Here is a 20452-nt window from a genome sequence, read left to right as displayed (position 1 = left end):
AATAAATCTGTGCAATATGTATAATTTTTTCTTATTGAACTTTTTTGGTCTTGAATGTATTTTATTGCTTTGTAATAAAATATTGTATGTTTTTATAACCAGTTCCCGACCAGCGCACGTCAATGTACGTTGGCAGAATGGCACAGGCAGGCATATTGGCTTACGTGTACGTCCATTTTAATATGCCACCCTGCCATTGCGTGTTCGTGCCACCGCCGGCGCGCTCGCATGCCGGTCGGGACCCCCGTGAGTCCAGTCGTGGGTCCCGCGGACTCAATCACCGCGGCGATCGTCTCACGGGCGGCTGAACGGGGAGATGCCATTGTAAACAGCATCTCCCCATTCTGCCTAGCAACAAGTGGCACTGATAAGTGATGGACGAACTTCCGACGGGACAATGCGCGAACGCAGACCGCGAACGCGGCCGATAGTTTGCGAACTGTAACGTTCGCGGCGGGCCCCATTGACTTCAATGGGAGGCAAACTTTGCAAACATACAGGTCAAATTTCCAGCCACAAAATAATTACTAGCTGTGCAAACATAGTCCCACCACATGGCCAATGACATGACACATGTATGAGGTGAATCTGAGATCGACAACTACAAGCATTCTTTTTTTATATGTGAAATTGTGACAATTCAGGACTGTGGAGCGCATGAAGGCAATGGAGGAGAGGGAAGGTCAGGGTAGGCAAAGAAAAGGGTGCAGGAGATGATCACCAGCAGCGTGACATACAGCAATGACATTTGCACCGTGATAGAGTGATCTGACACCAGCACTGTGATAGAGAGCACTGACATCAGCAGCGTGACATACAGCAATGACACCTGCACCGTGATAGAGTTATCTGACACCAGCACCGTGATAGAGAGCACTTACATCAGCAGCGTGACATAAAGCACTGACACCAGCACCGTGATATAAAGCACTGACACCAGCACCGTGATATACAGCACTGACATCAGCAGTGTGACATACAGCAATGACACCTGCACCATGATAGAGTGATCTGACACCAGCACTGTGATAGAGAGCACTGACATCAGCAGCCTGACATAAAGCACTGACACCAGCACCGTGATAGAGTAATCTGACACCAGCACCGTGATAGAGAGCACTGACATCAGCAGCGGGACATACAGCAATGACACCTGCACCGTGATAGAGTGATCTGACACCAGCACCGTGATAGAGAGCACTGACATCAGCAGCGGGACATAAAGCACTGACACCAGCACCGTGATATACAGCACTGACGCCAGCACCATGATATACAGCACTGACATCAGCAGCGTGACATACAGCAATGACACCTGCACCGTGATAGAGTGATCTGACACCAGCACCGTGATAGAGCACTGACATCAGCAGCGTGACATAAAGCACTGACACCTGCACCGTAAGCAGCCCCAGGAGGAAGTCAGCATAGCACAGGGATGGTGGGAGCCCCTCATAATGAGCATAGCACAGGGATGGTGGGAGCCCCTCATAATATGCACAGCAGAGGTACAGCCCCAGGAGGAAGTCAGCACAGCACAGGGATGGTGGGAGCCCCTCATAATAAGCAGCCCCAGGAGGATGTCAGCATAGCACAGGGATGGTGGGAGCCCCTCATAATAAGAAGCCCCAGGAGGATGTCAGCATAGCACAGGGATGGTGGGAGCCCCTCATAATAAGCAGCCCCAGGAGGAAGTCAGCACAGCACAGGGATGGTGGGAGCCCCTCATAATAAGCAGCCCCAGGAGGATGTCAGCATAGCACAGGGATGGTGGAAGCCCCTCATAATAAGCAGCCCCAGGAGGAAGTCAGCACAGCACAGGAATGGTGGGAGCCCCCATAAACCCCGGGTATTCGAGGAAAATATTCTAGTTAGCTTAGACATTTTATCAACACATCAATAAGAATGGTTAGAGATCCTACTTGCAGTGTGTGGTCATTTGGCAATACCTTGTGACAACTATTACTGAAAGTCTGTGTCCAGGTGAAAAAAGAAAGAAAGAGGAGCATTCAGGAAAAGGTTGGATGGCAGGTCCATATGTGCGATGGTGGTATGAAGAACAATAACCAACGATACTGAGCAGATAAATAGAGATACCATCCTGAAAAAATCAAGAAGAAAGGAGAAAAAACAACAGCAACAATATGAGCATGGTGAAGTCGGCCAACAGGGCCTCACATACTTGCCAGAAGAGGGCTGGGGGACTACACCAGGCCACCAGGGGGCAACAGTGGAAGCGCACTTCAGTGTCCTAGAACTTCTCAACAGTGAGAGTAATAGCCTTGGTTGCAGAAAAACTATTTGGAGAACAGTCAGCTATCTCCGCCTTGACCAACTGTCATTGGGGAAGATAGAGGATAAGGGTCTTGTTATCAGCTTTAGAGAGTGTTAGTTCATGCCGGTACTGGGTGTCTATTGCGTGTTTCATGAATTGATTGTTCTTTATGGTCCAACCATTGTGCAACTGCTTCCGGGGAATCAAAGAATTGCACTGATCCCATCACCACAACTCTCAAATGGACTGGGTACAGCATAGCATATTTCAGGTCAAGATCTCTCAGGCGACGTTTAACATCGATAAACTTGGCTCTCTGTTTCTGCACATCTGCTGAAAAATCCGGGAAGAGAGACATTTTAGAATTATCCATTTTCAGTGCTGCTGGTTTTATTCTGGCGTTATGCAGAATTGCATCCCTGTCCTTGTAGTTTAGAAGTTTAAATAAAAATGGCCGTTGAGGGGCTCCTGGTGGGGGAGGCCTGGCTGGCACTCTGTATGCCCGTTCCACAGTGAATATTGGGGAAAACACCTCCCTGCCAAATGCCTTAATCAGCCATTGTTCAATGAATTCCACCAGATTTTTCCCCTCCATTCTTTCAGGGAGACCTACAGCTCTCACATTATTTCTTCTCATCCTATTTTCTAGCTCTTCTAAGCGAGAGGTGTGTTGTGTCAGCAGGTGATTATTATATGTTAGGTCTCTCTGCATGAAGCCATGTCATCTTCTATGGAGCTCACTCTCCCCTCTAGGGCTGATATTCTTTCCCTTAGCTTTTGAGTATCTTGGTGTAGAAAGGTTATTTCTATCTTTACCCCTTTTATTTCAGTAGTGAGGGCTGCTATAGAGACATTGCAAGTGTTTACAGCAGTAAAAATGTTCCACAGCATGGGTTCACCTTCAGCATTATGGTTAGTAGGCATATCAGGCCTAGCAGGGGTATCTGTTGGGGTACACACTGCATCCCATGTAAAGCCGACCCCGTTAGTGTCTTTCATCCTCTGTGTCATCAGCCTCAGATATTCCACCGGATGAATCCTCAGGAACACTAGAGGAGGTTGTTGGATCCGAGAGTGGCATGGAGAACAGCTTTTCGGCCGCCTCTCTGTGTATGGTCTTTGTAGAGCGCTGCGCGAGGGCGCCATTTTGGCCCATGAGGTCCGCGGACCTGGAGGTTTTGCCGTTTTGTAGCAGCCATCAGGAGTGCGACGCCGGGTCAATAAGGTGGTCAGGTACAGTGGACATTCCGACACCTAGTAAGTCGTGTGTTGAGCGGGGTATATAAAATCCTTAGAATATCTGATCGGAGTATCGGCGGAGCAAGCTGAAAGTGCGTCCGGCTACATCCACTGCCTGGCCACACCATGTTTTCCTTTTCTTATGTGAAGGAGCAGTAGAGAGGGGTCTGACACTCATAAGAGTCATTCCTCTGCTCTCCTGTAGCTGCCTCATATTGACATTATATGCACTTATTTGGGTATAGGCAATATAGTGTGCACTGTTCAATGTTTGAATCATTAAGGTGTTAGTTATTTTGCTACCAATAACATTCTTTGTAAGACAACCTTTTTGGGATTAAATTCAGGTTTGTTCTTTGATTCTTGCCTCATTTATCTCATTGAGTACCATATATACTCGAGTATAAGCCACCCCGAGTATAAGCTGAGGCACGTAATTTACCACAAAAAACTGGGAAAACGTATTGATTCGAGTATAAGTCGAGGGTGAAAAATGCAGCAGCTACTGTAAGTGGAAAAGAGGGCAGTGGCGGCTGGTGAAGTTTTAGGATGGGGGGGTGCAAGACCCTGCCCCCTTCACATTGGGTCCCTCCCACTTCTCATAAGCCACCCCCCTTATAGAATCCACCCACTCCATCCCCTGTATTCCACTTGCTTCCACACATAGTGTCAGGAGTATACAGCTCAGCATCACAGAATAGATTATACAGCCACAGCATCACAGGACAAAGTATATAGCCCCAGCATCACAAATCATGGTATATAGCACAGCCTTACAGATCGGCTCAAACTGAAAAATTACACTGTTAGTAATGAAAGACTCTAAATGGGCATTTTTTAGGTGATTATGTGTCATTCCTGCTAGATAAAATATAGAAAATGTTAATGTTTAAGCCAACTGTTAATGAATGCAATAAATGTACCATGAATCAGTGAATTGTTTTAAAACAGTAAACAAAGTTTATTGCACAACAAACAAAAAAACAAAAACCAAAAAAAAAACTCTGAATCAGAGTAAAGGTGACTGAATACAAATGAACTCCACATTCACATTAGCATTAGCAGAATTATTTGAAAATAAATGTTGCTCTCCTTTCTTTCTGGCTTGCACATTTCTCAATGATCTTCTGGTTGAAATCATGAAGTCATCTCTGTCACCACTCTCTTTTTCATGGGCAGCATGACCAATGCATTCAGCCTTTCCTGGGTCATGCTATTTCTCAAAAAAGTCTTAATCCTTTTTAAAGTGGTTGTAAACCCTTACAACCAACTTTGACCTACAGGCAAGCCTAGATTAAGGCTTACCTGTAGGTCCAAGAAATATCTCCTAAACCGAGATATTTATCCAAAGACAGCCACTGCTGTCTACGGTGCATGCGCCATATACAGCGGCGCACAGGCGCACTGGGCAGGCTGCAGATCGTGGTGATATGCCGCGAGTGTCGGCTCCCGTGCGCATGTGCGGGAGTGACGTCATCGCGACTCAGTCGAATCTCAGCACCGGAGCAAGAGAGACCCGGAAGTCTCGGCGAAAAGGAAGACGGAGGACCGCTTTAGGGGCTTTGTTCTAGCTCATTATGCCTTTGCCTTACAGGGTGTGTTTTAAAAAAAAATTGCCTTTACTTCCTCCTTACGGTTTAGAAGCACCTCTCAGCTTCTGCTGTGGTCATGTGTGTGATGATGAGAATCTTTAGAAGAGTGACAGTTTCTCTAAATATGTTTTTAAGATTGTTCTCCATAAACAGCTGGAATAGGTCCACAGCACCATTACATTTTCTGAACCCGTCTGTGCGGTAGATGAGAACAAGCTCTGTCTTTAACTAGCTCTTATTGAACAATGGATAGACCTTCAAAGTCTTACTCATTGCATCCTCCGGAAACTCCATTGCATACTGATCAAACCTGTCTGCTTGAAGCAAGGTGGCACTAACAAGGTGGTTTGTGAAGGAGAAACGTTGCATGCAGTGCAAGAGTATGGTATCACAGACATATAGATTGAAGGATAAAAATAAAAATTATGTAGTGATGACAAATGTCAATGTCATCTCTGTTAGCTCCCTGACCATCAGAAATGCATGAAACTTGACAAACGGATCTCTCTTCATAACTTAAAACTGGTCATTTTAAATGTTCAGTTTTAAGTTATAAAGGGAGATCAGTTTCAGTGGTTTTGAATCCATAACTTCTCAGAACTCTATACACACAGACAAGAAATTCTTAGTAAATACGTCAGGTCTCATGCATTTCTGATGCTCAACAAATGAAGGCTGTAATATTCATGTTATCCACTAGAGGGAATAACAAATCCTTTTAGCTCACATCATTTTTATATGAATATTGTAAGAAACATATTTTTCTTTCCAATCTTCATATCTATAAGGGAGCTATCAAAAAGACAAATATTGCAACAAATAAAAACTCACCTCAGATGCAATGTGTTTATGTTCTCCTGGATTCAGCGAGCACCGCTTCCTCAGTTGAGGACCACCTAGACTGCTTTGGTCAACCAGGGATGGGATAGAATCTCTGCAAAATGTATGAACAATAATAAAAATAATAATAATAATAATAATAACAGCAACACATGAAAAGGAGGAATACAGCTGCTACCAGATCTTCTGTATGTCCTTCTGGAACTGCTGGATGCTCCCCTTAATGTGGACTGAATCTATATCCTTCTTCTGGAGTTTGGCATAGAGGAGGTCCACATAGGGCATGATGTTGTGGAAAAGCGTCAGAAAAAATGTAAAATCCTGATCATCCAGGAGCACGGCAAAGCTGCCTCTCTCATGGTAAAAGGGTCAAAGTCATCTGAGTCTCGCATTGTTTCAAAACAGCGCATGAGGTCCTCTCTGTGCTCAAACACCGTATTGACGGCACAGCTCTGGAAGTTCCATCCGACACTGCTTGATGTCGGTAGTCTATGGGCAACTATTTTATCAAGAACATCTGTGCACTTGGGTGATCTGGCAAAAAATCTGGCAAATCCTCCAAGGTTAGTAAAAAATAGTCTCACCTTGGTCATTTGAGAAGTGGCCTGTTGCATTAACAGATTGAGCTGATGTGCATAGCAGTGGATGTAATGGGCATTTGGGTACACATCTTGAATTTTCTTTTGAACACCTGAAGTGGCACCCCTCATCACGCTGGCTCCATCATACGCTTGGGAGATTCGTTTATTCTTCTGATCCTCCGGAAGGATGACAGCAAGGCGCTCTTGTAGTGCTGTAGCGATGGAACCTGCTGTGGTTGAATGCAGAGGAAAAAACTAAAAAAAATTCTCCTGTACATTGCCACGGAATATCCCAGGATTCTCTGATGTCTCGCTCTTGTCATAACCACGCAAAGCCAGCTCAAATGCACCACAAAATTTCACGCAGTCTATTATTCTAGACAGGATGTGTACATTTTTTGTGACCTCTCCATTGTGTCTTCTAATGGCAATTCTGTAGCCTTCATCTAGCTGTTCACCAATGCTACACTTCCCAAAAAACTGGAGTCTCATAATATTGTCAAGATGGCTTTGGGTAATTTCATGCCACTTGCACTTTTCAATGAGATGCTTTAGGTCGCAAACTCCTGTTGATATCCACAATGTGTCAGTGCCATGACTTTGAAAAAGCAAACAGGGAAAACAATAATAGGCATTAGTCACATCACATCTAGCTAGCCAACTCCATTTGCTATATGAAGTGGTGGAAAAGCTTTGACTGTAACCTCAACCACGATCACTTGACCTCTGCTGAATTTGCAATTTGGGTTGATGTGGTCCAAGATCCTTTGTCCTCTTTTTTTCATTATCTGAATGCCTTGTGAAGGGCACTTGCTTCAAAGATAGAACAGAATTGTCATTCATTTTGAAAAAACAAATTCCACAATGATCAGTACCTATGAGTCAAATGAGAATCAGGGTAAGTTTAAGCGATAGGTATGGCTGCCAAATCCAAGTGTCTATTTCATCAAATGCAGCCTCACTGTGCACATCATATGCAGACTCACTGTGCCCATAGTGAGGGGTTCCCACCATGCCTGTGCTTAATTTCCGGGTCTGTACACCAGCTGTGCCCATAATGAGGGGTTCCCACCATGCCTGTGCTGAATTTCCAGGTCTGTACACCAGCTGTGCCCATAATGAGGGGTTCCCATCATTCCTGTGATGAGTTTGTGGCTGGCTTTTATACTCACAATAGACTTCAGAGAACAAGTGTACAGGGTACATTATGTAGGTTCAACCTGATCACCACATTTTTCAAGCTGTTCTGGATGCATGTTTATTCAATATTGCCATGTGAAAAACACAGCCAGAAATGTTCAGTTTATCTTGGAAAATCAATAGCTATCAGTTGTTATTTTGGGGTATTTCCCTTTAGATTGCACACTTGAAAGGAAGTATAGACTAGCGGTTTCCAAACTATGGCATCAAAACCACATCCGACCCACTACATGATTTTACCCGGTCTGCATCATATACCTATAACATTATACACCGGGCTCTGCACATCATATACCAGGCTACACATTATACACAGGGCTCTGCACATCATATGAAAAAAAGTCAGGTAGAATTGGCAATATACCCTTAAATAAAATGTGTCAATATGTGGAACTCTATTAATTAATAAAATTATTCCTAATCCGTGCAATTGGTTAAACAGTTATACATCCATACCAATAAAGGTTGTGAAACAATAATAAAAAAAAAAAATTGGTGATATAAACCTAGTGAAAAATACTGAAATAAATAAATAAATGCAATATTATTATCCTATAAACATAAAATGACGACAAGTCCTTTGTAATATATTAAACAGTTCATAATCAAAATGGTGCCTGGTGCAAATATCCAAAGAAAATCCCCGATGCGCTTTGGTGAAAATGAATTACCGTATTTGCCGGCGTATAAGACGACCCGGCATATAAGACGACCCCCTAAAAACCTGCACAGTTAAAATGTTTTGCCCGTACTCACCGTTTAAGACGACCCCCCATTCCGAGGCTTCCGACGCTTCATATCCCTCTTCTTCGTTCTTGCTGGAGCCATTTCCTTCTTCCTTCTTGCTGGTGCTGGAGCCAATCACGGCGAGCAATGTATTCTATTAATGAATACAAAGCCTGCTGGGATTGGCGGAGGCTGTTACATCATCAGCCCGCGCCTCACTCTCAAAGCCAATCGGAGCAGGCTACTGTGTGTAGCCTGCTCGGATTGGCAGAGATTGCTACTCCAATCCGAGCAGGCTCTGTATTCATTTGAATACATCGCTCACTGGGATTGGTTCAGTGGTATATACTGTATGTAGCCGAAGCTACATACAGTATTACCGGACATCTAGAAGGCATCCCAGCAGCTGACCCGGCGTATAAGACGACCCCTCCTTTTTGCTCAGTTTTTTTAAGTGTAAAAGGTCGTCTTATACGCCGGAAAATACGGTATATTGCGCTCACCAGATCTTTACCCCTACTGGGGGAAAACTGCCTTCACAGTGTATAGCCCCTGTGTCGCTCTCTGGGAATTTGGTTATTCATCCATCCACAGTTTAGATTCTCATTTAAACGTTACATGTAAAAAGGAGGTCACAGTGCACATAAGGACTTTAAAAAAAAAAAAATCTATTTTATATATATATATATATATATATTTTTTTTTTTACCTTTTTTTTTTTACTGTATGGGTGCCCCTATGGATGGGCTGCCACTGAAAGAGGGTCAACAATGCCCATCTGCAGCTACATAACTCACTGTGTCTATTGCATACCTCTCTGTGTCCATTGCAGCCTTCCTGCGCCAATCTGCAAGCTCTCTATGTCCATTGCAGCCTTCATGTGCCGATCTGCAAACTCTCTGTGTCCATTGCAGCCTTTCTGTGCTGATCTACAAGCTCTCTGTGGGGGATTGCTGTTTAAATGTAGCGGTGAGTGGTCGGGATGTCTCCCTGATCATTCTGCATACCTGATCAGCATGTCATATGCAGGTCAGACAAAATCATTGCAAAAATCATGCAATTTTTTGCCTGAAAACAACACGCCTAGGTGTGAACAGAGCCACATTTTTCAGGTGTTTTGCTTCAGGTGACAAAGCACTCATATGTGAACAGGTGCCATTGTAATGAATGGGATTTTGCTTGTTGGGCATTTTTCAAGCTTTTTTGGGGCTCAGGTCTGAATGCAGCCTAAATAAAACAGCTGATCTGAGCGACCTCTTATTATCCGACCTCTGGAAACCCTTATTACTCGATTCCCTACCAATTACAACCAAAGTGTCTATGATAGCCTGGAGAGCTCTTAACCATTCTAATGACTACTCGAAGCACAACCCGGCAGTGCTTTCCCACTTCCTATCCTGGAACACCTATCACCTCATCTGACCACCAGAGGCTTAGACCAATGAGATCACTTGGATTGAATACCTGCTTTTAGATGGCAAGCCAGGAGCTCCAGGTGAGCTCATACAAAAGTATACTATACTACTTACAAAACATCTTACATTACTTCACATTAAACGTTTTCTAACATCATATCCCCCACCTAAGGTTTATCTCCACACTAAAATGTGGCACTTCCTCACTGGGAATGGCCCTTTAAAAAAAATAGAAAAAAAATGTCCTTAAGTGCACTGTGTTCGGATGCCAGACAGAGTGCACTATGGGAAGCGCCACATCTCTGCAATCACGAGATTGCAGAAGCAGCACTTAATTTGTGGGCTTTTGTTGCACCTTGCGGCACATTCCAAAGCGCAGAGTAGCTTCCGCCCAGCGCCCGTAGTATCTATCACTACGGCCGGGTGGCTTGATTGACATCAAGTTAGATGCCACTTCTGGTTTTCTCTCTCCCATTGCGCCCGAGAGAAAAAAACAGAAGTACTGTATGAGGAGCGGACTCCTCCATTGCTGCTGCCAGTGCCCACTGAAGGAGACACAGCAGGAGGAGAGGACACCACAGCAAGGTAAATTCCGATCTGGACCTCTCGTGGAGAAGGGGAGGGGGATTTGATGGGACAGTCAGGCTGCCTTTGATGGGACACAGGCTGCTTTTGATGGGATAGTGAGGCTGCATTTGATGGGACAGTGAGACTGCAGTTGAAGGGACAGTGAGGGTGTATTTGATGAGACAGTGAGGCTGCATTTGATGGGACACGGGCTGCATTTGATGGGGCAGTGAGTCTGCATTTGTTAGGACAGTTAGGCTGCATTTGATGAGACACAGGCTGCATTTGATGGGACACAGTGAGCCTACATTTGATGGGACACAGTGAGGTTTCATTTGATGGGACAGTGAGGCTACATTTGATGGAACACAGTGAGCCTGCATTTGATGGAACACAGTGAGCCTGCATTTGATGGGACACAGTGAGGTTTCATTTGATGGGACAGTGAGGCTACATTTGATGGAACACAGTGAGGCTGTATTTGATGGGACACAGTGAAGCTGCTTTTGATGAGACAGTGAGACTGCATTTGATGGGGCACAGTGAGGCTGCATTTTATGGGCGCAGTGACTGCATGAGATGGACACAGTAGCTATTTTTGATGCCACAGTGGCAGCATTTAATGGACAGTGGTAGCAATGGATGGGCACAGTGGCTGAGTTTGATGGGCACAGTAGCTGCGATTGATGTTTTTTTTTTTTTTTCAGAACTTATTTGCTTGTTTGCAACCCCCCCCAAAAAAAAATTTTGAGCACCAGCTGCCACTGCTTAGGACATGTGGGGTCTTTCACATGGTCCTGATAGAAATAGGAACCTACCGGGGGCATGGCCTGGCCACTGAGGATGATGGCTGCTTAGTCCGATCGCTCTGCTCCTCCACGCCGCAGCCAAGCAGAATATAGCCGCCGCCCACCAAGGTTTTCGCCTCCACTATGGAGGAATCTTCTGCGGGACACCCCCGGACTATGTCCAGGAAAAAATATAAGCTCAAAGGCCCCCGCAGACTCCTTGATTTTTATATGAAACTGGCACAGCAGGGGCAGCAAGATGGCGCTGGCCATGAGCAGGAGGACACAGACACAGAGCCTGAGCCTCCGCCACACGAACAGCCAGGAGATGCCTCTACACTCTCGATGCAGCCTGACCCCATGGATCAAACCAACAACCAGGCAACATCCCCGGGAGACAGAGGTAAGAGACTGGCTGATTTCCCTGCATAATCGCCTGACAAACAGCCCCCCACCAAGAAACAACATGGCACTGGAACTTGTAGTCCACCTGCAGCACAAGCAGCCTCACAAATCCTCGCTGCATATCCCACAACAGACAATCCAGCCTCAGAACACTCTATTAAAGCTATGCTAATGTCCCTGCAAGCAGAGTTGCATAGAGAGCTTAAAATATCCTAAACCAAATACAGCAGAAAGTTGACTCTTTAGAACAACGCACTGATCACATAGAGCAACATCTCTCTGACGCCACTAAAGCGCATAACACTATGGTGGACATACAGGATGACCAAGTGGCACTTATCAACCGACTCCACCTAAAAATCGCAGATCTTGAAGATCGCTCGCGAAGGAACAATATTAAAATAAGGGGGGTCTCCGAATCATTGGCGCCCACAGAAACAGTTTCGCAAGCTCCTCCCTTCACTGACAACACAAGACATGCTTATAGACCACGCGCATAGGATTCACAAGCTGCAGCACCTTCCTGCCTCGGTCCCCAAAGATATACTCGCAAGAGTGCACTTTTTCCACGTGAAGGAAGAAATCATGCGTGCAGCAAGGTCCATGAGATCATTGCCTGACCCATTCAATAAAGTGCTGCTCTTTAATTACATCTCCGCAACCACGTCTCAGGCGCGCAGAGCTTTTGCCCCAGTTACCACTACCTTGCGAGACCGCAAAATCATATGCAAATGGAGACACCCCACAAAACTCTTGGTGATTTACCGCAATCAACAAGTCACTATTATGACTCCCAAGGAGGACCTCAAGCAGCTCCATAACTGGGGCCTAATCACCCAAGCTCCGCCTCATATCCCCAATGTCAGACCGCCATCTACAATCCCCAACCCATGGGATTCACATGCTCTCACCTAACTAAGAGACGCCATCTGGTTATATACATGGTTTATTATTTTCCGCAGCTTTCTCTGCCAAAGCCATAACTAGCAGACGTCGGCTAATTAAGCCCTGTTATGTGTTTACATACTGAATGTTGAAGTGAAGTGTGGGAGTGGAAGCCTATATGTTACCTCTTCCACGCCCCATTCCTTTTTGATGTGCTACGCACATCCCATAGTTTGGAATTATAGTTTTAGAATTGCTGTTGTCTTTTGTTTATAGATAACTGTCAAACCACTGTTTATTTTTTTTTTGTGCGCTCAGGCTGGGCCCACCCATTAGTGTTGGCTCGTCCTGCCCACGCATACGATTGTTTGCGACTCCATATCCTACCAAATTTTCTCCCTCCTCCCCTACAAGTGACTGGGGGTGAACCCTCTCGGTGCCGTAGCGAGACCTGCCCATCTGGCCTCTCCTATCCATAAAAATGGCACTTACAATTGTATACCTAAATGCCAAGGGCCTTAACAGCCCCTTTAAACGATCACTCCTATGAAGGGAAGCCATAGAACAAAAAGCAGACATACTTTGCGTGCAAGAAAAGCACTTCCCTGAGTCCAACTCCCCCCAGTGCTCGCATAGGTTATTTCCTCACTGCTTCCACGCACGAGCTGATAAAAAAACTGGTGGGGTAATGATTGCAGTACACTCGTCCGTCACCTTCGCCCTCACTCATGTTGAGCAAGACCCCGCAGGTAGACACCTGATATTATCTGCTATGTTCAACAATCAACCACTTCTCATAGTAAACATTTATGCCTCCAATACCCGCCAAAAAGCGTTTTACAAATCTATAATGCATAAGATCCAACCATATCCAAAAGATCACGCTGTCCTATGCTGCGACTTTAACAAAGTCCTAGACACTCATCCAATACAAAACGAAGGCAATCCACTGTCTTATCATCTGTTTCCCTAGAAGACGCCCACAACCCATGGAGATGCTTACATGGCACCAAGAGGGATTACTCTTTTTATTCACACACCCAGAAATCATATTCTAGGATCGATCTGTTCCTGGTCTCCAAAATTCTACTTCAGAAAATTTCTAAAGCCAAGATTGGCCTCATTACGTGGTCGGACCACGCACAATCTCTCTAACCACTACCTTATCCCCTACATCCACCAGACACACACTTTGGCACTTAAATGCAACACTTTTGAGTGTCCCTGAGACCCGGGAGCAGATCCAATCCGAGATTACTTCCTTCTTTGCTACTAACACTGGCTCTATATCCAACCCATCCACTCTATGGAATTCCCACAAGGCAGTTATCCGGGGAGTGTGTCTGAAGCTGGGTGCCCGGGAGAAGAAAAAGAGAACCTCCACGATTAATTCCCTCCTACAAAAAATTCAGGCCACTGAAATTATCAATAAACAAAACCCCTCACAGGCAAAGACAAAAGAACTTACCGAACTGAGGAACGACCTCAGCTATTATCTATACAAAAATTATGACTTCTACCTTAGACGCCTCCGCCTCACCTGGTATTCTCAGAGCAACAAAGCCAGGAATAGGGATGAGCCGAACACCCCCCGGTTCGGTTCGCACCAGAACTTTCGAACCGACCCCACGTTCGTTACGAATGTTAGAACCCCATTGAAGTCTATGGGACTCGAACGTTCGAAATGGAAAGTGCTAATTTTAACGGCTAATATGCAAGATACTGTCCTAAAAAGGGTTTGGGGACCTGACTCCTGCCTCAGGGGACATGGGTCAATGCAAAAAAAAGTTTTAAAAACGGCCGTTTTGGCGGGAGCACTGATTTTAATGACGATTAAAGTGAAAAAAAAAAGTGAAATATTCCTTTAAATATGGTGCCTGGGGGGTGTCTGTAGTATGCCTGTGAAGTGCCACGTGTTTCCCGTGTTTAGAACAGTCCCTGCACAAAATGACATTAAACGGAAATAACACCATTTAAAACTGCTTGCGGTTTTAATGTTATATCTGGTTCCTGCAATATGGTTGAAAATCATTGAGAAAAATGGCATGGGTAGCCCTCCCTGCCCATTACCAGCCTATTTGGGTCTTGTACGCATATTAAGGGGAACCCTGTACCCATATTAAAAAAAGGAAAGGCGTGTGGCCCCCAGGCCCTATATACTCAGAACAGCAGTATACAGGCGGTGCAAACAAGACAGGGACTGTGTAGGTTTGTTGTGTTAAGTTGAATCTGTTTGTAATTTTCAACTGGTACATTTTTAAAGTGTAGCTCCAGTCAAAAAAACAATTTTTAAGCTTTTTGGAAAACATAGGGAAGGGTTATCACCCCTGTATAATTTGTTTTGTCGTCCATCTTTTTTCATCTCACTTGCTGCTGTCTGATGTTTGTAAGTTGGATGTTTGAAAGTAGGGGCCTGCCCTATATGCTCTGCAGAAATGGCGGAACAAGGTGTTGGTTTTGCCACAACATTGTAAGCCCTCAAAGTGACTCTTGGTGGGCGCTGGAGCGCCCTGCTGTGAACGATTATATCAAGAATTGTAATTACATGCCATTGTTGAACAGTGGTAGAAAAATTGACCTTTGGTGGTTGTGGTGCTGGTGCCACAACACTATAAGTCCTCACCGTTACTCTGGGTGGGCACAGGAAGGGGCCCTCCTGTGAAATATTATATCAAGAATTGTAATTACACGTCCCTGTTAAACAGGGGCAGAAAAATTTGGCCTTAGGCACTGCTGCTGGTGCCACCACACTGCAACCTCTTCCATATACTCTAGTTTTTTTGCTGGAATTAGCCCTGCTGCAAAGCATTGCATCAAAATTGTACTTAAACGCCCCTGTTAAACAGGGGCAGAAAAATTGGGCCTTAGGCTGAGGTGAATATCGCGGTGTATACTGCGGTCAGGGCACGCAGACAATAACCAGAAAACAGCAGAGCTAAAGGGGTATATACAGATGTATACTGTGCTGTGCTGGAGGCACACACAACTTCCAATAACTCCTGCAGATGGCAATTGGGCTCAAATAGAGAACAGCTATGTAGGTGGATTATAGCGGTATGTACTGGGTACAGAGCACGCAAACAGCACGCACTATCTCCTAACACTACTGACTGCAAGCTCTATTATTAAAGATGGATCACTAGCTATATAGGTGAGGTGAATATCACGGTGTATACTGCGGTCAGGGCACGCAGACAATAACCAGAAAACAGCAGAGATAAAGGGGTATATACAGATGTATACTGTGCTGTGCTGGAGGCACACACAACTTCCAATAACTCCTGCAGATGGCAATTGGGCTCAAATAGAGAACAGCTATGTAGGTGGATTATAGCGGTATGTACTGGGTACAGAGCACGCAGACAGCACGCACTATCTCCTAACACTACTGACTGCAAGCTCTATTATTAAAGATGGATCACTAGCTATATAGGTGAGGTGAATATCACGGTGTATACTGCGGTCAGGGCACAGACAATAACCACTACACAAGAGCAAGATAGGAAATCAGCCAAAAACGATCGGTGTGTAACTGTGTTGAAGGTACACAGAACACCCACTGCTTCAGATGCCAACACACTACACGAGGCCGCCTCAAAGGCGGCCTTATATAGTGTGGGGCGTGCACTACACAGCCTGAGCTATGATTGGCCACAGGCATCCTGCCTGTGGCCAATCATGGCTCTCCTCGCTGCTGGCGCTGCGATTGGCCAAGCATGCGGGGTCACAGTGCATGCTTGGCCAATCATGAGCCAGCAATGCACTGCGTCATCGCAGTGCATTGTGGGCCGTGCGCGCCACACGAATTTTGACGCGAACGGACCAAGAGTTCGGATTTCGCCGAACGGACGAACAGCCAATGTTCGAGTCGAACGTACGTTCGACTCGAACACGAAGCTCATCCCTAGCCAGGAAATTTCTTGCCCAACAATATAGAAAGAGAACGACACAAAATAGAATACCATTCCTCTTAAATCACAAGAGCCACAAATTAACAAACCCAATGGATATTGTGGACGAATTTAGCCTATTTTACTCTAAACTGTACAATCTTTCCCAATCAGCGTCGGAACCCCATCCCCAGACCTAATCCAAAACTTTCTCGCACCTCTTCAGCTCCCCTCCCTTTCTCTTTCACAACTAGACTTACTAGCCCAGCCATTTACCCAAAAGGAAATTATCAAAGCCATACGAGACCTACCCCGCCACAAGGCGCCTGGACCTGACGTATACATCAATGAATATTACCAAACATATTGGGAACAAATAATTCCACACTTATGCAATTCTTTCAATAGTTTCCTAACCTCGAGAGAGATACCTTTGAAATCCCTAGAAGCGATAATAACTACAATACACAAACCGGGAAAACCAGCACACGACCCAGCTAGCTACCGCCCCATCTCCCTGCTCAACACTGACACCAAACTTTATGCAAAACTTCTAGCCACTCGCCTAGCCGAATATATCTCCAGCCTCATTCACCCACACCAGGTAGGTTTCATCTCCTCCAGACAAGCCTCAGATGGAACCCACAGACTTATAGATATGATCCATTGGGCAAAACACCATCAAATGCCTTCTCTGATGATCTCCCTAGACGCAGAGAAGGCATTTGATAGGGTCAATTGGCTGTACTTAGATGCGGTCCTACAAAAATTTGGCATATAAGGCCCCTTCCGACAAGCCATACTGGGCCTTTATTCCACCCCAAGCGCGAAGGTCCTAACCTCGCGTCTCCTGTCCTCATTACCAACGGGACCCGCCAGGGCTGTCCCCTATCACCATTAATCTTTGCACTAGTGATTGAACCCTTAGCATAAGCTACCAGAACTCATATGGGCATAGCCGGCCTTGAGATTGGCCAACACACCCATAAGATTGGTCTTTACGCCGATGACATAGTCATCTGGCTCACGGATCCTCTACGATCTATACCCCCCTTATGTGACCTCCTACATCGCTTCAGTCAAATATCTTATTATAAACTGAACTACTCCAAATCTGCTATGCTGGGGGTTTCTCTCTCCCCCCAGCTCAAAACAGACGTATCCACAATCTCTCGGTTCTCCTGGGCACCCAGCTCCTCCATGACTTACTTAGGTATGCAGCTTACATCTCCCGCAGCTCTTCTTCGAATGTAGCAACGCTAACTCAGAAACTCTAAGCCCTTGTACACACGGTCGGAGATTCCGACAACCAAATCCGTCGAAGTAATTCTGACGGATTAATTCTGGAAGAGGTCCGGAAGTGATGTTGCATACACACGGTCGGACTAAGTTGTCGGAAAATCTGATTGTATATAACGTGATGACGTTATTTTGTTACGACGGGACTACATTCAGGCTAGTAGCCAATAGCTTTGGTCTAGGAATTTGATCTGAGCATGCATGGCACTTTGTCCGTCGGAGTAGGCTACACATGATCGGAGCATGTCCGATAGCATTTTGTCGGAAAATTTTACCGTCAAGTTGGAAAAATTGGTCCGTCGGATATTCCGACGGAAACAGTCCGATGCAGACCACACACAGTCGGAATATCCGACAAAACGGTCCAAAAGGAAACATTCCAACGGAATCTCCGACCGTGTGTACAAGGGCTAAGACATTATGAAATTACTGGTTTCCGTGAGGGCCTCTTGGACCGGCAGAATAGCTCAATCCAAGATGTTTCTTCTACCACAGATTTTATATCTATTTAGGACCTTACCAATCCCTTTGCTAAAGTCAAACATAGCCGGACTTCAACGGATGATTAATAACTACATTTGAGCGGACCATAAACCACGGGTTAAAGCCTCCCTCCTCAACACTCCATCAAAGTACGCCGGTATGGGAGTCCCCAACCTCAGAGCATGCTATAAAGCCATCATACTAGATCAAACCAGGAAACTATGGGACCTGAATCCGTCATTACCATGGACACTTATTGAAGGTGCGGTCTTATCGTCTCACCCATCACTTAGCTTGTCCGCCATTTGGCTCGGTTGGCATCCTGCACGCTCCATTTTACCAACTGTCAACGCTTCCATGAATACTTGGAGGTCGCTAATACAACCCTCAAATGGAATACACACCCGAGCTCTATATCTCCTGCCACTGGCTTCTGTTGCACTTTTGTCTCCAAATCTACCAATTCATAAATGGACTCTTCAGGGCATAAAAACCCTTGGAGACTTGTTTCAACACGATCAACTCCTCTCTTTCCAACAGCTGCTAGGCCAGTTTTCCCTTAATAACAAGGATTTTTACATCTACCTGTGAATACGACATATCCTGTCCTCCATACCAACCTCAGAGGACACTCTGTCTAAGGACATACTGCAAGTATTCAGTACAAACAACATAAAACTCTCTGGCATCTCTACCTTTTATGGACTCCTGACCAAGCCGCCTAAGGAAGAACCCCCCCCCCCCCCCCGGCAATTTCATTCTGGGAAACTAAACTGAGAATACGAGTTCCCCCATCATTCTGGTACCAAGCGATTCACCTCCCGGCTACTTTTTCCAAAAATATCTCCCACTGGGAAACCGTAATGAAAATACTCTACAAATGGTATTATACACCATCAAAATTGGCAAGAATTTTTCCTTCTCTATCTAACAAATGCTGGAGAAACTGTGATATGGAGGGCCATATCTTTCATGTCTGGTGGTAATGTCCGTCCATGAATAAATATTGGACGGACGTCTCCATCCTCATCCGTGGAATCACGGGTATACCCTCTGATGTGTCTCCGCAGATGGCTCTGTTCGGGCTGGGCCTCTCGGATTGACCGCAAAATTTCAGCCCATTATCACTCATGTGTTCATCGCGGCCCATCTGGCCATATCTCGACGCTGGAAACAAACGTACGCACCCTCCCTGGAGAATGTTATAGACACCCTGAATGAACACTTATCAATAGAATTCCTTTTCTCAAAAGCACACTTTAGACTAGGTAAATTCTATAACCACTGGCAATACTGGCTCTCTGATCACAGGGCTAGGCCCTGCCCATGTTAGACAGCGATCAGTTAACTGTTATCTCCCACGCAATAACCTTCTTACACCTACAAGTGATTTAGCCCTTGTTCGCTGTTTGAACGGACTGAGCCATCTGCGATTCAACACAACTCAGATAAATGCTTCTTTCCTTATCCTGTCTCTCCTATAATGCAAATTATGCTCAAGCCTCTTCACCCCTACCTCTCCTATTCCCACCCGCCCCCCCCCCCCCCCCGCCTTTACTGGTATACTCCCCAGAGCCCCTCATTACGGACACTGGTGAATGCTTTGATTCTTATACACTACTCTTTTCGTTTTAATGCTCAACCATATGAATGTAACGATTATATGTTAAACATTGTTCTGTATTATCTCATGTTTGACAATTTTTGTGCGCTGATTTATATATGTCACTATCCTTTTTTTTGTGATTACTACCAATAAAGCTTTTGAAAAAAAAATAAAAATAAAAAATAAAAATAGGAAACTACCCAGTAGACAGTAGGTTGCTCACAGTTCAACCACAAGAGCTGCGCGGTTCCTAATTTGTACTTGTTTCATCACAGTACAGTAATAAGAAAAATTCCCTTTATACCACTGAACACGCAAGTCTGCTTCCTCTTTATTATAGTATAGTATTTATTATAGTATTTTAGGAGATTTTTGTTTTTCACTCAGCATTTTTAAAGAAGCAAGATGAAGGTTCTTATCCCATCCTTTATTGTATCCCTTCTTTTACTACTGAGCATTACAGCTGCAGGTAAGAAAATAACATGGATCTGTTTTATATTAATTATATTAATGTACAATATGTTCCTTATGCATCATAACTTATATCATCAAACTACATCAATGTGTTATAGTTACTACTCATAGAAACATAGAAGTCTGACAGCAGAAAAAGACCAAGTGGTCCATCTAGTCAGCCCTATTTTATATATAATATATTTAT

The 20452-nt window shown here is 44.9% G+C and overlaps 1 protein-coding gene across 1 annotated transcript in view; it reads left to right on the top strand.

The window, feature by feature from the left end:
* Positions 1–20137: 20137 nt before the first annotated feature.
* LOC143988962 (antigen-presenting glycoprotein CD1d-like) overlaps positions 20138–20452 on the top strand; it is a 61961-nt gene continuing 61646 nt past the window's right edge. The window contains exon 1 of the mRNA XM_077488922.1: positions 20138–20260. Coding sequence (XP_077345048.1) covers positions 20197–20260 — 64 coding nt within the window. The 5' untranslated portion in view covers positions 20138–20196. The remainder of the gene's footprint in view (positions 20261–20452) is intronic.

Source organism: Lithobates pipiens, unplaced genomic scaffold, assembly GCF_037356315.1.
Source record: "Lithobates pipiens isolate NorthernLeopardFrog02 unplaced genomic scaffold, aLitPip1_a1.2 Scaffold_1, whole genome shotgun sequence".
Taxonomy (NCBI): Eukaryota; Metazoa; Chordata; class Amphibia; order Anura; family Ranidae; genus Lithobates; species Lithobates pipiens.
This window is presented reverse-complemented; position numbering and strand designations above follow the sequence as displayed.